Here is a 20,319-nt window from a genome sequence, read left to right on the forward strand (position 1 = left end):
ACAATTATTAATGGACATTAATAAGACTAATCTTTGTGTTAATTCTTAGTTATGCAAAATTAATTAATCATCCTTAACTTAGAATAAGAGAGAAATCTTTTATGCCAACTTTGCATGATAAACTTTTCTTAATATTAATGTTTAGTTTGGGGTCTTGTTTTCAAAATGATAGTGTTATTTTTTTTCCAAAGCAGTCAAGCTTTGAAACTTGGGGTTCCATTCTCAAAACATCAAGATAACATGGATATAATAACGGATTTTGGCAAAACACTGCCATAGTGTGAACAGTGAAGAGCTTGACCATGCTTTCCTCACAACCTGTGGCTACCTGTAAGTCACAAGCATACCTGTCAAGCTACTGTGGTGTCTTGCCATAAGATTTTGCGTAAGAGACCATAAGTTTGTGCATAAAAAACGTAAGACTTAACAGGTATGGTTCCGACGGACTCAAGCAGGGTGCACGAGGTACCTCCTCCTCCCCACACACACACACACACACTAACCGTAACAGTAACCGTTACTCAGCACGCTCACATGAATTTAAATATGGCGTGTATGATATATTTCAAATTGTTTAAAACAAACATATATATATATATATATATATATATATATATATATATATATATATATATATATATATATATATATATATATATATATATATATATATATATATAAAAACATCAGATTTTCAACTTACGCCGTAAGACTTGAAAATCACCGAAATTACGTAAGACTTACGCAAAAAACATAAGACTTGACAGATATACACAAGTATGAATAAAATTCTGACCGTAAGTTTCAGATTATAGTAAGTTTAGAAAATCAAAATGTTAAACATTTTCCAGTGGTTACTGAACTTAAACAAAAATATTGCAGGATGTCATTCACAAATGCAAAATTGTGTGCGAGACATTTAACCATGGTTGGACGTAAACAGTGTCACTTGTTACCTTGCCTGCTGCAGTGTGCCTGACATGCCACTTCTACTTCCACACACGATTGAACAGTTCCATAAAACTGTCATATATCATGAAGGTGATGGCCACATCTAGACACACACGGCTCAGCCTGGGCACTGTCCCCTTGTAAAACCTGAAACAAAAATATTTTTTTTAGTGCTAGGGATATACTTTTGTATAGTTTCTCAAAAATTGATTTAAACTATTAGTCCTATGATTTAACATTTTAAATGGCATTCAGAGGGAGTGGGAAGTACATAAAGACCTGTGGTGTTGAAGAATGAGTATTAATAGTTGCTATGTACTGTATCCATTTTTTGTTGAAACAGTTGTTTGTGGTGCCCTTATTTCAAAGAAATTAAAGATCTGAATCAGACTTACGCTCGTGGTCCTTCATTCTTCCAAATCTTTTGGAAACAGTCTAAAGTATTCTTGTACTTGCTGGCCTCCAGGCCCTGCATTCTAGTCTTCACAACATCAATAGGAGTGTTTCCAAAGACTGAAACAGCTCCAGCTAACCCACCAAACATGCCTGGGGATCATAATTCAAACTTAAAATTATATTCTGGCATATGGCAGACAATGTCTTGTCTTGGTTATATGTACTATACATTTCCTACACAGACAAACTTGAGCAGCTTGAGTATATTTGTCTACCAGAGTGAAGCAAATAAATTTTCACCCTCAGCAATGAACCCTATACTATGGAACGGACACTTGCCCCAGCCTAGTCGTTAAGCCGCGAATTTTGGAAAATCAACCGCTTTTATGCGAATCGCCATGACTCCCTTATTTCTGGGGCTACAGAAAAGTTTTTGGTATCAATCGATGGCAAAATGAAAGGGCTATATTTTTAATTAGCGACCAAGCTCAAAAACCGACTCAAAAGGGTAAAAAATCAAGTAAATTTGCTAAAAACGACTGAAAAAAAACTATGTTTGAGTTCCCAACCTTAAAACCCGCTCATTTTTTGAGAATTTCAAAAAACTTATTTAACCAATCGTTTAGCTCTGCCAATGTGCTTTCCAATATGGTGCATAGCATTTCCCTACTCCCAGTAGTTTCGTCGCTAGAGCTCGAAACGTAAACCCTGTCGAGAGCGATTTTGACGAACTCCAGACACTTTGGCGTTTTCGTTTAGTGTGGCCTTGCTATTGCTTCTAGAAGGGTGTACTTTGGCAAATAGCCCCTCTTGGCAATGCAGTTTGACCAACTCGAAGGATTTTTTGATAGCTCAATTCCAAGTTCGTCGCTGAGCCGTCACAAAATAGCCCGTTTTTCGGCCCTTTTGCCGCGATTTGGACACATCCTAGTTTTTTGCTTATAACTTTTTTATTTATTTAATGCTTTCCAATTTTTTTCTGATTATTAATCTGTATTAAAAGAGCTTTCATTTTTCACCAAACACGCCTTCCTAGCTTCAGTAGTTTTCGCTCGAGCTCGACCAGAATTCGTGACGAACATTCGCTGAATCTGACTCATTTCACGCGCCACGACGAAAAACCTTCCTGATGCCACAAAAATTAATATATCTGTATAAAAAATCATATATGAGCACTTCAATATGTTGACTATTTTGTATTAAAACTATTTTAAGATATCTATATAAAAAACTACTATTTTTATATAATCATTTCACAATATAAATCAACCTATCCTTGAGATGTCACTGCCCTCAGAAACATAAACATTGCATATAGACTTCAAAGTTATTATACTGCAGATTGTTTTTACAGTGTAAGACAAGAAAAGGAGTACAAATTTTCACATTTAGACAAAATTAATGTTGGTAATTAGAATAAATATAATTTATATGCCTTACCAACAACTAATTTGGGTACAGGTTTAGTTGGGTCTCCACCTCGATACTTGTCTTTGCATGTCTCCATGACATAAAAGCGCATGGCTTGGTTGCTGCCCTGTTTCATGATGGTGGCTGTCACTCCCTGATAGGTTCCTCGGATGCCTGGGTGCAAATATACAGCTTGGTCAATAGTGTTCCTGTTGTTTCATCTGATGTTCATAAAAAAAATAATAATAAAATAAAACGAAAAGGAAACAGTATAGGAATCAAACATTTTTCAAATTTGTGCAGGATGATGAACCATAGTAGACAGTAAAGGTTCTCATACAGATCCCTGATGCACACTCACATTAACAGAAAACTCCTTGCTCAGTTTGCCATTCATCCCCCCCTCCCTATTTGGCTGCACATTCATACATTTTCATAACTTCTTCAACAAGGTGGTGGGAACAGCACTCACGAGTTGGCATATAGAACACACTAACCTTATTCACTCCTACCTCATGACACTCTCCCAAGCCTTTGCGAGACCAGCAACATTTCGTTCTCCATCTACCACACCTTGCTATCTTTCCTTCATGCTGCAGGTTTCCCTAATTTAGCCCACCTCCCCTGCCATCTCTCCTGTACTCAAAATGTTCTAGCAGAATCACCACACTTTCCTTATACAAATATCTTTTTTCTCTCAACAAAATCACATCCTCTGTTTGATCTAACCATCCTATTAGAAACTGGAGTCTTTTTTCTTCCTTTTCATATCACCTTATCAATCAGCAACAGATTATTTTCCTACCCTCACTACCTGCTCCTTCTTACCTCCATATTTAGCTCTATCTTTTCTTTTCCATTCACTGGGCTTTCCTCACCTTGCTTTATACCGCCATCAGACCATAGTGCCATAGTGTTATTGAGGGCACTTCCACTTCACAAAGCACATGAAAAATTGATCAATTTAAGAGGATAAATCTTTTCTCAATAATACACTTGGGTACTGAATACAGGCCCCCAAATAGGAAGGCAAACACTTTAGCATCTAGCCAAAAAGCATTCTGTGGTCAAGTCTTTGTAGTCTCCACAGTATTTTGGGCCATTACATAGAGGCCCTTCATTTCTCTATACAAGGGGTTTCCACTCAGTGGGTTGTGACCCATAGGGATTTGCTAGGGGGGGTTGTGAAAGCTTGGGAAAACTGGGTAGTCTAGGACAGAGAACAACTTGAACAGCTACTGAATTTTAGCCATTGTTAACATAATTTTGTCATATCCATCATGATATATTAGGCGTCTAGTTTTGAGCTACAGGCCTTCAAAGTCGAACATAGCAAAAACATAATGAAAAACACACATAGCAATATCACCATACATCAATAGAAAGTTTTCAGCTAGACAAATTCGATGGAATCAATGTTTGTGTGAAATTGTGTTAATTATTAACATGTAATGTTTTTTTAATTTTTTATTAATGTATATTTATTATCCGATTTAATCCAAACTCGGGAAATTAAAAGAACATGATGTAACTAATGCTGGGATCACACATCTGCAATTTTGCCTCTGCGACTAACTGCGATACCGAAAATGTTGGAGTCTCAGCTCGGTCGCCACCCGAGGAGCGCGATTTGTTGCGACAAGAAAGATCTCGCAAGCCATTACGACGTGTGCTCAATTTCCGCTCGCTTAGTCGTAGACCTTTGCAATCATTGCAGGCAAAGTGAGGAATGATTAAGTGCATATCGCAGCTTACTGCAATTATCACAAACTCATACAGGGATTCATTGTGAGCACATCGTGAGCACCTGCGACGTATGCATGAGTATTACAATGAATAAAGAATGCAGCTCGACTGATGCTCGACTGGCTCTCTTTTCCAGTTCGACTTCGCAACGATGTACTGCAATTAACCGTGACCACCTGCTGGGTGTCCCCACAGGGATATAAATGAGGGGGGGAGTCCACCTGCCTGTACACTAACCAATCTACCCCTGCAGTAGCAACGCCAACACCATGAGCTTCATTGACTTTATCGACAGTGACATTGCAAAGAATCCTCAGCTAGTGGCAGCTATAGTGACCTGAAAGATTGCACACAATAACCCTCCAATATTTTGTATAGCTGATACAGAAACGCAAGAAAAGGAAGGCCCGAAGTACTTGGGTACGTGGATACCTGACATGACGAGCCACCAAAGGCCACTATCAAAACTTGATGCGTGAGCTGGCTGACGAGGACCCTCTGCTCTACCAGAACTACATCCGCATCACTGAGACCATGTTTAACGAGATAGTGGAGCGTGTTCGACCCTACATTGAAAAGAAGACAACATTCATGAAGAAGCCCTTGGACCCTGGCTAAGGTGTTGCTAAAATCCTAAGATTCTTCGCGACGGGGAATTCCTACAAGAGCCTTGGTTATGCATTCCGTGTGGCACCCAGCGCCATCTCCCTTGTTGTTCCTGAGACGTGCTGAGCCATAGTTGCTGCGTTTTGAGATGAATTCCTGCAAATGCCAGACTCAGTGGAGGGTTGGAAGGAGATTGCCAATAGGTTCCAAGAACACTGGAATTTCCCTCACACCCTGGGTACAGTTGACAGGAAACACATATGCATCAGGAATCCAGAGTCCAGTGGTTCACACTACAATAATTACAAGAAGTTCTTTTCGGTGGTCCTGCTGACTGTCGTGGATGCAGACTATATAAATTTATGTTCGTGGACGTGGGAGCTGTTGGCTTGGAGTCTGATGCCGGCAGGGGCAACGGCCTCTTCCTCTTTCCACATGCCGCCTGGCCCTCTGATGATAATTCTTTTTCTTCGTCGGCGTCCTCCACCTCACTTTCTGCTTGGACAGGCCACTCTGGATCGGATTAATTTTGTTCCTGTAAAACAGGTGCTGGTGGGGGTGGAGCTGGCAGTGCCTGTAAAACTTCCTGTGGATTCCCGATTACTTCCACAGAATGGTAGGTGGCCAATATCTCCACAGCAGGCTGGTCGTCAGGTGTTGAGGGTGTGTTTGTTGATGCTGACGATGAGGGTGGTGGTTTGGGGTTTGGTGGATTGGTAGGTGTGGGGGCTGGTGGAGAGACTTTGGTCTTCTTGGTCTTTATGGGGAGTTTGCTGTCCTTCCTCTCCTTCAGCATGATGCAGAAGGGGTCCTGAAGGGGACAAGACGTTGTGTGGCACACTGTGGGCGGGAGCGGTGGTTGGCAGAGCAAGAGGCAGTCGTCACCAGAGCACAGCAGTGTGGAAACTAAACGAGGGAGCATCGCTCGCCCAGTTTATTTATAGCGATACCTCGTTGCCACATCTCGCGATGAGAATGTTGCTTCATTCACCAATGATTTGTCGCAGGGCACTGCAGTCATTGCAATGATATCATTGCCGAGTTGCAGTGTGCGATATAGGACTCTGGAGTCAGCTTGCGATCTGTTTTGAACATTCCCAAAAAAATCGCAGCAGTGGCCACATTGCACGATCACCCGCGATACATGGCAACACCACAACACTTCAGAAAGACTCTCTGCTATTCCTGTTATGATTGTTGCAGCGAGAGCGTAGTAGATTGCGATTTCACCATTTTTTTCACATTTTCAGTATCGCAATAAGTCGCAGAGGCAAAATCGCAGATGTGTAATCCCAGCATAACAGCCAGTTTAAATTTCCATATTTAGATGTTTTGTGAGTTTTACTAGTGCTCTGCGGCCTTAGAGCACTGATACAGCCGACTTAATACACTCTGCAGATAGGCAAAAACACGCTACCCTCACCACCATTCTACTGAACTATAGAGACCAATTTCCCATTTTCACATTCACAGAGGGTTGCACAGTGCTTCCCTCTAGCGGAAACCGGCGAAAACTCAAAATCCGCCACGTTGGCGTGTTTGCCCCTCGAGCTCTAGACACTTCATATCTAATGTTGATTATTCCATTCTCAAATGAAAGTCTGTAAACTGAAACAGCTGATGGTAAAGGAGTTGCAAAAATCTCAGGGATTTGAAAAAGGGGTTGTGAGGACATTAAAGTCAGGAACCACTCCTCTCTACATACAAATCAGCTCAATTATTATCTGTCTCACTATGAACTTTAGTCCTAGGCCTATTGGTCATGAAATGAGTGAGGAAACTATTAATGAGCCTACTTGATAATACAATAAATTTTAAGTTTTTTAGTTCCTGAAAGATAAAGTAAATTTTAGTTAGGCAGAATTCTCTCCCACGCTCACTTACCCTGTTCTCTTAGAATACAACCAATGCCATGAAAAAAACCCTTGAACTTTGGCTTTGCTGAACGCTGGTCATTGATGAACTTTACTTTGATTGTTTCCATGGGGGTGACTGCAAACACAGCCTCACACACCCCTGCACCCAAGCCACACAAAAGCCTCTTCCCAGGAGACAGGTTACCCCTTTCATCTACACTGTGCTTTTTCAGCTGTTCAAAGGCACCAAATCTGAAATTCAAAAGTGCTGTTGATTAATGTCTACAAATGTAGCAAATCATCTACCATTAAATGTTATGAATAATATTAATTGAATAAAAATATAAAGCAGTGAAAGCCATGGCACAAGTAAATAATCTAAAAATACTTTTACTGTAGCAAACTACTAATTGAGTTTATAATTTTACTAAAAGAGTAAGAAAATATGCTACACCAGTGACACCAGTAAATTTTGATAAAGCAAATCAGCTGACAGCATACTTTTTTTTATTTTTTTAGACCAGAGAAATGTTACCTCACAACTTCATTTCCTACACATTCTTTATTGTAATTGGATTTAGTTTATGTAAAGCAAAGTCTTGTGAAATTATCCATATTTTACCTTATAAACCTCAGGCTGACACCCACCTGCAGGCTGACTTGGGTATAGAGCCATACAACAGGACGGAGAGACCTCGGTAGAGGCCAAAGAACCCATGGCTTTTGACAGTCTTCTTGACACAGTCCACGATACCATTGTACCTCTTCGCTCCGCCACTTTTTTCATCCAACTGTAGTTGTGTCTTGACATACTCAGTGGGGAAGGTGATGCAGATCTCAATGCCTCCAGTTATGCCACCTGGAGAAGCAAAAAGGATGTTTAATAGTTGCTATAATGATTACAAAAATAATTTTCTAAAGACACAACCCCATCACTGTTAATGGAAAAGAGATTGTTCCATAGTCATGACAGTTTCCCTAACACATTCCTCTGGCATTAACTATTGCTGAGTCCTATAAATTTATGTGCATGCAAGAGACATATTCAGCTAAAGTATGAGACTCATAGTATGCCACAGTGCTATTCTACATAAACTGAAATATTAATATACGAGCCAAAACTGGAGTTATTCTTATATTTTTATTCCGTAACCGTGGCTAAACACATCAATCAGTGTATGTTTATCCTGGTCCCACAAACTGATAAATGCTTATCGTGATACCAGTTATATACATGAATGGTTACAGAAAGAAGTGAAACATTGTATTCCAAGTACGTAGTACATATTGCCCACTGTATTGGCCAGTTCAGCAGTTATTACTGGAGAGAGGCCAGACCACCTCAATGGGATGAAAGAAACTGGAACCCACTTTGAGTATTCATGGCCAGTCTGACCACCTCCCAAACACGGTGCTCCTTGGAAACACTCACGGTAAGCTCTCAAAGCACGAGAAAGGGGGGGGGAGGAGCACGTGGTCAGTCACTTATGTAATTCATTCAGTTCTTTTCATTCATTTGCCATCATTCAGTCATATTTTATCGGATTTATTCAGTTTGAGGCACATATTCACCTGGGAATGTTTTTAATTAAGTGTATTTGATTACGTGTCAATTTGTGTTTTTTGGTATTTATTTAGTTTTACATCCGTCGCACTGCAGTTTGACTTTTTTCTAACATCGTAGTATTAATTTTTCTTTATAACCATCTCTCGCAATAATGGCTAAATGGAGAAGGCAAACGGGGGGAGGAGAGGGAGGTAAGTGGGAGACAGGGGAGTAGAGGACGGGAAGGGGAGGAGGGAAGGGAGTGGGGAGAAGGCGATGGGGCAGAAAAGGACAGAGAGGGGAAGGGAAAGATATCTGTGTGGGGCATGTCTTTTTTTTTTTTCGTGGTCAATACTGCAACTTTCCGTGGGAGGAGGGAGGGGACAGGGAAGGGGGAAGAGGAGAGATCAGCGTCATGTGAGAGAGGAGGAAGTAGGGGGTTGGGAAGGAAGGGTGGTGCGACCTTGAATAACAGCTGAAGTAGACAGGGAGGAAAGATAGGGAGGATATGGGGTAGTGAAGGGGAAGGGGAGGGGAGGATGGGGAGAAATTCTTCGGCGTTTGAGCGAAAACGAAAGATTACTAATATAGGAAAGTCATGACAGGAATAGTGTAAAACATTATTCAAACTGTCAAACTTAAGACAAAACATATCAACTGGTAATAGCGAGACACCGACCGTGGGAAAGCTGGCATCTCAGGCCTCAGCGAAGCAACCACGTGGAAATTTGAATCGAGGAGATGATGATGACAATAATAATAATAATAATAATAATAATAATAATAAATTATTTTGATCATTATTATTATTATTATTATTATAATCAAACAATATCGATCTTGGCTACATTGAAGATAGATAGATAAATAGATAGATAGATAGATAGATAGATAGATAGAGAGAGAGAGAGAGAGAGAGAGAGAGAGAGAGAGAGAGAGAGAGAGAGAGAGAGAGAGAGAGAGAGAGAGAGAGAGAGAGAGAGAATGATAAAATAGAGAAGTTACAATGAAGTTAAAAAACAGATATAGTATGTTATGCATCAAAGAAAACTTTGTACGGGACATGAGCGGCGATCATGTTAGTGCTTGTACAGTCATCGTCAGAGGCTGTCACGGCGCGCCGCCTTGGGTTGAGTGACGAACAGATTTTCTGAGTTATTCGCATTTGGTATTGAGGATATGTTATCAGGTCTGGTACTGGTGATGCAGCCCAACAAAACAACAAACCCAACACTAGCTTGGTGTGTGTGTGTGTGTGTGTGTAATTCACTTCTTGGTCTGCTGCGGGTCTCTCTCGACACCCAGCCGTTACCTACCCTATGGAAGAGCACAGAGCTCAAAGTACCGATCTTTGGGAAGGACTCGAGACCACTCACACACAACACACCGCGACAAGAACGTCACAACTCCTTGCCTTACGTCGCGTACCTACTCACTGCTAGGTGAACAGGGGCTACACGTGAAAGATAAACCCAACTTATCTTCACCCGGCCGGGAAATCGAACCCCGGTCCTTCTGGTTGTGAGGCAGAACCTCTATCCACTGAGCTACCGGGCCGTGTCTCTGTGTGTGTGTGTGCCGTAGCTGCAACAATATTTTTTTTTATCACTATATGCATATTCTAATTGCATAGGGTCACATTGAAAGGAGATCCCTAGCACAACAGAGGGAGGAAACTTGAAGAATGTTGGGTAGGTGGAAGGGGTGTGGGGGGATAACGGATAGGCGCGGATGCATCAACTCAGACGAGGGGCTTATAACTCTTCGCGATAGCTAACTAGTGTTATTTCGCTTTGTGGAAACTAGTGAGGTTTAATCCTTTAACACACATGATGTCTACCGTATGTCTTAAGATTGAGATATCTGATAGACGACGAAAAATTTATTGCTCTCCTCGAACCGGGCGATGATAATGCAGACTACAGCTTCTTCATCTGTCCCTGTTGATAGCGAAGCCCAACGGAAAGTGAAAGTCCACAAGTGGCAAGAATGTAGCTGCCAGACGGCCTCAGCAGGATCCAGTCTTGGGTTGCCACCAGCAACAGCGGGTTAACACGCAGGTTGAAGTGGGTCAGCATGCAACATTATTTTCTTGAGCAAAATATACCCCTGTCTGTCCCGACCTACTTGTAGCATGTTCTCATTACCTACGATAAAAATATGCATCTAAATATGTGTATCATCCGTCTCTTGAGAGCACTGGTGTATCAAGCTTATATATCAAGGTGACCAGGAAATATACTGATCCGGCTTTTTTGCAGAACATGGCCAGCCAGTCAGTGAGAAGGCGGCGGCCTTACTGGTGGTTAGTGTCGTGCACAGTTATGATTTCCCCTACCCCGTGTTTGGAATACTTTCCATTGTTTACCATGAGGACGCTAATTGGTGTCGTGCAACTATATGTCAATTTTGTAAGTTCCATTCTAACCGTATCACAACATCGACTTTAAGACAAGTTAATAATCTTAGGATAATTCCTATTGCTGATAAACCCTGGCGTACCTACAGAGTTGTGAGTTCAGGAAATATCCAGTTATACTTTAATTTTGATTGAACGACTCATCAATGCACATAATTATGTCATCATACCAAGAAACATTTATTTTATAAACATTTCTATTAACAGGTATAATCATTAGCTTCTTTTTCCAAGCAATATTTTTTCTTGGGAGAAATATGAATTTCTCGAACCTCCGTGATAGAGCGGTTAGCATTCCTAACTACGAATCTGCGAGCCTGAGTTTGAATCCCTGCCTGAGCAGTCGGCGAACACCCAGCTGTTCCTCCTCCCTTTCGGAGTGGTAGATATATGGGTACCTGAGGAAACCTGGGGAAGGTAAACTGTAGTAATCCGAATTTGCACTTGCCTGTGTCCCGGGGTAATGGGTTTTTAAGGGCCAATGGGATAAGCAGCGAGGCCATGCGCAGCTAGATCATACCTCCAACTATTGCTTTTTCTTCCTCCCACTCACGTCGTTGCACTTCAACCCCCTCCCCAACCACCTTTCCTTTATTTCAGTCCTCCCTCGCCATAAAAAAAAAGAAAAAAAAAAGACCTGAAAAAAACTCATGGCAAAAACTTTTACCAGCAACGTACGAAGAAAAAACATGGCCCTCCTCCCCTTCTCTTCCTCTCCTTTTCTTCCCATTCCATTCAACGTAGACGGGCTCAGACAGACAAGTATCGAGACAGACACGGAAAGACGAGTTAGGGAGAGTATCGTTGTGAGTAAACACAGACAAGGCGACGGCGGCAACACAGTCTGGGAAGAGAGAGGGAGGGAAGAGGAGGGAAGGAATGGGATAGGTTAATGGGAACAGAAGAGATGGACGGGGGCGGACGTGGGCAGGAGGGAAGGGGGTAGATGCCAGAGAGGGGGGAAGGCTAGGGGTAGGGGTCGATGGGAGCGTAGGAGCTGGACAAGGGTAGGGGGGAGGGACGGGGGCAAGTGGCGCCACCTCACCTCATGCTCGCGTTATCCTCTCGTCTCCTTATCCGACTCCCATCCCCATCACCCGCTATCACCCCAACCCCCTCCTCCGCCACACCGCCCCTCCCCTACCATCACCATCCCTTCCCCCCATCCACACCCAACCCTCCAAAGCCATCACTCTCCCGCCCAGACAGTTGACAGTCGCCCGGTATTAAAAGTTATCCATCAGTGTGTGGTGACGGCAGGCTTAATTAACGATAGAGCTCCTTACGAAACACCTGCCTGCCTAATTAACATGCCACTAACGTCCTTAATGACAGTGGTGCCGCCTAACGGGAGGCGAATGTGATGCATCATGAGGGTTTTGAATTTATATGAAAACTTGCTTTTATTATTTAACAAAGCCAGTGAAAGCACCGAACGGAACGAAATAAAATTGAGGGCAACGAAAAAAATAAATAATAATATTCATGAGAAGTTTACTAGGGAATGAAGTTTATAAGCCGTCATTCACACACACACACACACATATCCGCCACCCGAAGCCCAGATATTACCAGCTCAACAGGATAAAAGCTCAGTACTCCGTGTGTTTTATATATATATATATATATATATATATATATATATATATATATATATATATATATATATATATATATATATATATATATATATATATTCTAAAACGACCTGCAATACGGCATCAGTAGATTCCTTACTGTCACTGGACGTTCGAAATTTCACTGTCAGCATAATATATTATATCCATCCTTCACCGATCTGCGATAACCTTCACTCACCCTTGTCCCGATCGCTAGACCTTTCTTTGAACTTGAGGAAATATATAGACTGGAGGGGTTTAACTACTATTTCCCTCATAGATCAATTGTATACTTATAAGAAGTGCTGTACTCTTCAATCAGTAGTATACTTAAGGGTTTTTATTAATATACGTAGATTCTAAAGAGGTTGAGTCTGGTGTAGATGTTACTTGATCGTTGGCTTGTTCCTGATGATAAACGATAATTATTACTTGGGGGCATGGAAACGTCCTTTCAGATGCGTGGCGTATGACCAGAGCCCTACAGGTGACTTTCCAAAGGTAAAAATGGCACCACAACCAGAACCACTCGATAGTGTATACAAGGAGGATACTTTATTGGAGGAGAAGTTTGTCAAGATGTATAAGATGTCGATCTGGGAGAATAGCAGTTGATGAGGATTGACCAGAAAGGACGAAAAGCTGGAGGAGTTAAATAAAAACAAGAGGAAGATATCGAGAAATAAGAGCAGCTGGAGCTGTGGAAGATAAGTTGACGTGGACTTAAAGGGAACCGTGTTAGAGAAGGAAGAGAACTTACTAAGCGACACAAAGGTATAAACATACCACAAAAAAAAAAAAACATTTTATCAAGACCACAACGTACCGTATGACCCACGTGACGGCCAATCACACATTCTTGGTGAGTCAGCCTTTGAAACCCCCAAACAAAACATCCACCCGACTTACAACACAAACAAAAAATGTATGAACGTTTATGTTTACGTAGTCATGTGTGCAACAAGACAATTATATATATATATATATATATATATATATATATATATATATATATATATATATATATATATATATATATATATATATATACATACATATAAAGGACTAGTAACTAACATTAACGGCAAGTGGTTTGAGGAGAGAGAGAGAGAGAGAGAGAGAGAGAGAGAGAGAGAGAGAGAGAGAGAGAGAGAGAGAGAGAGATTTACATAGAAAATCAGACCACACAGACCTCATGGTCCAGACTAGATGGTCTGTCCTTAAACCTAAGTGATTTTACATTAATCAGAAGGCTCCTAAACGTTGCATTTCTACTCTAGTTGATATTAAGTTGAAGGAAGTGACGGTCGAGCTTATTTTTGAAGGAGTCAATCGTGTTACACTGGACCACTGATGGTGGAAGCTTATTCCATTCTCGCACTACAACGTTGGTGAAGAAAAATTTGGTGGTCTGAATTTACTTGTCTACATTTGAGTTTTACGTCATTGTTCCTCGTGCGCAAAGTGTCATCGATCATAAACAATGTTGATCTGTCTACATTCGTGAAACCATTAAGTATTTTAAAACATTCGATCAGTTTTCCTCGGAGGCGACGTTTCTCAAGAGAGAACATGTTAAGGGTAGAAAGCCTTTCTTCGTAGGATTTGTTGCGCAAGGAAGGGATCATTTTCGTTGCCCGACGCTGAACACCTAATTTAGCAATATCCTTTGTATGGTGGGGAGACCAAAACTGAACCGCATATTCCAAGTGGGGTCTGACTAAACAATTGTAGAGCGGGAGTATTACATGATACATCTTTATTCTTGAATAAGTTACTTTTAATGAAGCCCAACATTCTGTTCGCTCTATTTGCTGCATCGATGCATTGCTGTGAGAATTTGAGGTTTGACGCGATTTTGATCCCCAAGTCCTTGACGCATTGAACGCTTTTGAGTTTAACGCCGTGCATTTCGTAATCGAACTTCTTATTCCTCGTTCCAACTTGAAGAGAGAGAGAGAGAGAGAGAGAGAGAGAGAGAGAGAGAGAGAGTTTTGATGGTGGCTTCTAATATGGTTATGGTTACTTTGTTTTGGTTTTAAATTCGACCCCAACGACTGCAACACTAAGAAGAAAAAACGACCGCCACTTCCTTTACTTTAATATTCGCTGAAGTTGAAATGCAGTCTTGGTGGTATTTGATTTTATGTAATTTCACTCAGGTTTAAAGAATAAACCACCTAGTCTGAACTATTAGTTCTGTGTGGTCTGAATATCTACGTAAATCTATGTACAGTATCTCTCTCTCTCTCTCTCTCTCTCTCTCTCTCTCTCTCTCTCTCTCATGCTCCTAATTTTGCCCACTCTTATCAATGAACTTGGTGAGGACAACTGATATCTTTCTTCATTCCTGGACAAGTGTAGCTCCTTTTAAATTAACTTGTCATGGTTTCTTCCAAGATACGCCCATCACTTAGATAGCATTGTGGCCAAATATTTATTTTTTGGGTGTGCGTATGTGATTGTAAACGGGGTAGCCAATGGTGACGAGACTTGACGAAGGTTCGTCATAATTATTTTGGCCCTATTACTGCGTAGTCCATCCAGCATCTCTGTCCTTGCACCAGGACTCGTCCATAAACCCTGATAATAATCTCCACCAGATGTTAGGTTAGTTAAAGCTTGTTTGGCTGGGGTCATGCATTTGCTCTCGCTTTCTCTAGAGACTCTGGCTGTTTTCCTTGAATGTGTTTGTCTTAAAGCACAACAGGATTACTGATAATGATGATAATCATTATACAGATGAATGATGATGATGAATGTAGTGGTGGCAGTCACTATATTTACCAGTAAACAGAGAGAGAGAGAGAGAGAGAGAGAGAGAGAGAGAGAGAGAGAGAGAGAGAGAGAGAGAGAGAGAGAGAGAGAGAGAGAGACACACACACACACACACACACACACACACACACACACACACACACACACGGGTGAGTGAGTGACTGACATTCACCAGTTAAAGGAAGAACAGCGGCTCTGATGCAGAAGCAACGGATGTGGATGGACCATGGAGGTAGGGATGGACAGGTAGGTGGATGGAAGGTTAGCTCAGGTGTGGAGCGGCGAAAGGTGGGGGGAGGGGCGGATGCGATGGAAGTGGAAAACGCTGTAAGCCGATTTTACCTGTGTGTGTGTGTATGTGTGTGTGTGTGTTGGGCGGGGGGGTTACGGTGTGGTGAGGATATGTTCATGTTTTTTTTTATGTTGTCTGTGTCTATTTACCGTTACATAAGGTTACATAAAAGAACGGTAACACAAAAAAATGACCACCCCTACGACTCTGAAGATTGTCTCTCATCATCAACACCACTACAGTCACCACCAACTACCACTACCATCACCACAACAGTTAGGTCGCCACTACTACCGCCGCCGCCGCCCCCCACGATTCTTTCAGGCAGACAGACGTCCAGCCAGCCAGCCAATCAGGGAGACAAATTGAGAAGCCAAGGGGTGGGACAAGAGGCAAGGGCTGGGCGTGGGATCAACCAGGAACAATGAGAGTGAATCTGGAACGCAGCCCACTGAAGACAAATCACTAATTGACCTAGAAAGCAGAATGAAAAAAATAAAAAATCACTCAAAACATCAAATCAAAACACACACAAAACTAGTATATTCAAATTATCGAACAATATTTTTGTCTAGAGATATAATTATTCACCGTCCTAATAAAAATAAAATTAATTTTCATTGTTATACGCGATGGCAGAGAATAAAACAAAACGCATCGTGGTTAAAATTAATGTCCTCTGAGAATGCGTGATTACAATGCTTAAATTTGTGTATATTCAGGAAGCGGTGAATAATTTTAACGATGCTGAATATGGCACTACTACAACATATCACGTACCCCCAAATAACGCAAGCAATATGTAGTGGGTCTGCATGTGCGACTAAACTGAGATTCATCATGACCCCTATTTATTTACACAACCTCCTCCTCCCTTCTCGCATCTCTTTCGTCATAACGAGGTCACAGAGGCCCCTTACCCAACGTAACCCAAGTACAAGTTATTGCTGCCTCAACTTGATTTTTCTTCCTTTCAGGCAAGATGTAATGTTCACGGGGGTGCGTACACTGAAGGCGAGGGAGAAGCAGAACAGTGACGGTAAGATGACAGGCAGCTTTTTCATTTGCCTACTTATGTTGTTATAAATTCCTGTTGTAGGTGGTATATAAACTAATATAATACAAAGCAGTGTGTGTGTGTGTGTGTGTGTGTGTGTGTGTGTGTGTAGTAGTAGTAGTAGTAGTATACTGTATTAATGAACCTATGTGTAAAACTGTCATTCATTTTGTTGTACATACGCACATACAACACCAATGTGATATATACAGGGAGACTCTTTGAGCACACACACACACACAGGGGTCAGTCACTTCCTCAGTCAGTCAGTCAGTCTGCATTAACCCTAGCAACAAGAGCTAAAGTGAGGAAGGGAAAGGACAGGCGTCGCATGAGATAGGGAGGAAGTGGAGAGAGAAGGAAGGCTATCACTAAGGGGGGAGTTTTATCACATTCCCATATCACCTCACCTTATCCTCACTACACCTCTTCCTCCCATCACTATCATGACCAGCTTCGGATTTCTCGTATACTCTTTCTCGTTCATCTTTCATCCTCTACCTCATCCCTTTCATCATGGTTTCCAATTTCCATCATGATCTTCACTCAGACCATCATCATATCCTCATTACCTCTCAATGTATACTCTCCACCAAAAAACGCCCTTTATCACCACCATTTTCCATCATCACTTTTCATCATCTCCACCCTCTATAACACCATTTCCCAACCTGGGGGAAATTTTATGATTCCAGGGGGGAAATTTAACCTGAAGGAAATATAAATTACTAGCAATTAGTCAGCGGAAACGGGGCGTCAGAGCTATTGATTGACTGATTTGTGTTATTACAAGTAAGTAAAATATAGTGTTTGGCTACTATTTATTTCTTATATTATTTGTGTTATTAAGCGCGTAAATTTCGTGTTTTGGCTACTTTTTTCCTCGTCCATGTGAAGGGGGAAATCCGGGTGGTTGAAGTTGATGAGGGGGGAAACGACAGAAAAAAAGGTTGGAAACCACTGCTCTATAACGACCATGAAGCTGGTTGGTTGACTGAAGCAGCTTCGTCGTTTTGGCCAACGGTGTAGTCTCATCTGGTGCTTCTCTCTGGGCTATAAACGTTCTGCTCCTTTATTTCCCTACCTCGATCCATACTTTCTCTCTCTCTCTCTCTCTCTCTCTAAGAGACACATTTCCCTAAACCTTGACCTTTCTCCCATAGTGTGTCAATGCATCCACTTGTTTACTTCTCAAATGACTGGTCAACCTTGCAATGCATAAAACTCTCTCTCTCTCTCTCTCTCTCTCTCTCTCTCTCTCTCTCTCTCTCTCTCACACACACACACAGAGAGAGAGAGAGAGAGAGAGAGAGAGAGAGAGAGAGAGAGAGAGAGAGAGAGAATCATGGTGAATTGCACAATATAATCAAGTTGAGGAATTTACATTTTAAGGGTAGCCTAATCGTTCAATAAATCCTTTTGACGCACACATGGTAAATGATGAGCTCTACCTTTTCCGATATATATATATATATATATATATATATATATATATATATATATATATATATATATATATATATATATATATATATATATATATATATATATATATAAGATATGGTAATACTTTATAAGAATTCCACCTCCCCCTTCGCCACTCCAGCCTCCCCTACCCCCCCCAAGACAAGCCTGGGGAACTGTGGGGAACCGTTTTTTTTTTTTTTTGGGGGGGGGAAGCCAAAATCACTGAAAAATGGGCCTCCAAAATTTCCCAAGAAAAATCCCTAAACGAAGGAAAATTACATAGTCTCCAAAGTAAGGAAAGTACTAACTTTACAACCTAACAGCCCCCCTCGCCCCCCTGCTAACCAAGGGGGGCTGCGCCCCCCTCTGGACACCCCCACATGTATGATGCGCTGGAAACTTTTTTTTTTTTTTTGATGGGGAGCATATTTAAACTACTCCAACCGACCTTTAAACGAGGGGGCTTCGCCCCCCTCGACCCCCCTCCTAACAATGGGGGGCTATGCCCCCCCTGAACCCCCCATGTAAGGAATTTTTCTTAATTTAGGGATTTTTCTAGAGAAATTTTGGAAGCGGGCGGGGGGGGGGGGGGGGGCCGGAGGGGCGCAGCCCCCCTTGGTTAAGAGGGGGGTCGTAAAGTTCGGTTGAAGTAGTTTAAATATGCTCCCCACCGAAAAAAAAAAAAAAAAGATTTTCCGGCGCATCATACATGTTGGGGGGGTCCAAGGGGGGTTGCGCCCCCTTGGTTAGCAGGGGGGCGAGGGGGGCTGTTAGTTATAAAGTTGGGACTTTCCTTACTTTCAAGACAAGGAAATTTTCCTTCATTTAGGGATTTTTCTAGGGAAATTTTGGAAGCCCATTTTTCAGTAATTTTGGCTTCCCCCCCCAAACCCCGGTTCCCCACAGTTCCCCAGGCTTGTCTTAAGGGGTAGGGGGGGCTAGAGTGGCGAAGGGGGAGGCGGACTTCTTATAAAGTATTACCTAAGAGATATATGTATATGGGGGAGGCGGTGGCCGAGTGGTTACAAATCATTCGAGCATGGTCAGACTATACTGTTTGATATACAAATTGTTCATTCGTGTGCTTGTATGGTAGATTATCGATGCAAATTGATATGTTTGCAGTTAATATAAGAGGACTTGAGTTTTTTTGTATGCTTAAACATTCAAATATATCACTGAAAATATAAAGTTGACCTTCACGCAATCACGAACCACAATGCGCAAGTGCCACATCCATGTTCATGAGTGGCCAGACGGAATGAAACGGACTATAGTAGTAGTAGTAGTTGTAGTAGGTTACAGTAGTAACAGTAGTTATAGTAGTGGTTACAGAAGTAGTAGTTATAGTTTTAGTGGTACGTATAGTTTTAGTAGTAGTTATAGTTTTAGTAGTAGTAGTAGTAGTAGTAATAGTAGTAATAATAATAGTGTTAGTAGTAGTAGTGTTAGTAGAAGTAGTAGTGGTAGTGGTAGTAGTAGTAGTAGTAGTAGTAGTAGTAGTAGTAGTAGTAGAACCGGCTAATAATTTTGTTTTGTATGCGTAGATTATTGTAAAGATTTTAATTACGATAACTTACCAAAGCATCCATTCGTCGAGATGATAGCACACACACACACACACACACACACACCGGTGAAAAGTGAAGAGGTGTAAAGTTCAACACACACTCTCAACATCATCTGCTAGCGACAAGCGTTAGGCCTACCCGGCGCTACCACCAGACATTCAACTTACACTAACACTGGATATTCCCCACCTCCTTCCCTCTCTCTTTATTAAGGCACCACAGAGCTTCATCCCTTTAAGCAGGCACTCCCGTATTTTGTTGTCACGCAGCCTCACCACAAGAAAACCCTTTTAATGCAAGCCCGAAGAACGGGGTCAAGAGAATGATTCCACTTGTTTAATTTAAGCTCAGAGAAACCTCCCATTCTGCATTACCTGCCACAATACCCTTGAGTCCCATGTTCCCTCCTCCAGACGCTGCCGCCGCACCCGTCTGGTTCATCCATGGTCGTAAGAAGGGCGAGCGAAAGGCGGGAGAGGGAGAATCCATAGCGGCCGTACTTTTCAACCTCTTTCAACCACGTCCACCAAAACACTGACAGACAGGGAGCCGCGGACAGCTGATCAAGGGTATGTGCCAAATTATCGTACTCATAGCATCGTATT

The 20,319-nt window shown here is 41.8% G+C and overlaps 2 protein-coding genes across 3 annotated transcripts in view; one reads left to right on the plus strand and one right to left on the minus strand.

Moving 5' to 3' along the window:
- Positions 1-685: 685 nt before the first annotated feature.
- LOC126995491 (putative tricarboxylate transport protein, mitochondrial) lies at positions 686-20,237 on the minus strand. The gene is made up of 6 exons (XM_050855077.1): positions 20,089-20,237; positions 7,614-7,824; positions 6,994-7,217; positions 2,788-2,931; positions 1,347-1,497; positions 686-1,098 (listed from the first exon to the last, which is right to left on the minus strand). The coding sequence occupies exons 1-6, from the start codon at positions 20,201-20,203 to the stop codon at positions 990-992; spliced, it is 954 nt and encodes a 317-aa protein (XP_050711034.1). The 5' UTR covers positions 20,204-20,237; the 3' UTR covers positions 686-989.
- The window catches only part of LOC126995435 (uncharacterized), a 121,706-nt gene continuing 121,535 nt past the window's right edge, over positions 20,149-20,319 (plus strand). The window contains exon 1 of one of the 2 annotated variants that reach the window (XM_050854986.1): positions 20,149-20,283. The gene's annotated coding sequence lies outside the window, so the exon portion shown is untranslated. The remainder of the gene's footprint in view (positions 20,284-20,319) is intronic. The other variant, XM_050854996.1, reaches the window with a different exon arrangement.

Source organism: Eriocheir sinensis, chromosome 1 (genome assembly GCF_024679095.1).
Source record: "Eriocheir sinensis breed Jianghai 21 chromosome 1, ASM2467909v1, whole genome shotgun sequence".
Classification (NCBI taxonomy): domain Eukaryota; kingdom Metazoa; phylum Arthropoda; class Malacostraca; order Decapoda; family Varunidae; genus Eriocheir; species Eriocheir sinensis.

What these genes read in the sequence shown, in the direction of transcription:
- LOC126995491 (XM_050855077.1), bottom strand. Translation starts at nt 20,203, where the DNA reads ATGGATTCTCCCTCTCCCGCCTTTCGCTCGCCCTTCTTACGACCATGG. An exon ending in ATACCCAAGTCAGCCTGCAG is followed by an intron (nt 7,218 to 7,613) that starts GTGGGTGTCAGC and finishes TTTGAATTTCAG; the next exon opens with ATTTGGTGCCTTTGAACAGC. An exon ending in TTGTATTCTAAGAGAACAGG is followed by an intron (nt 2,932 to 6,993) that starts GTAAGTGAGCGT and finishes ATTTGCACCCAG; the next exon opens with GCATCCGAGGAACCTATCAG.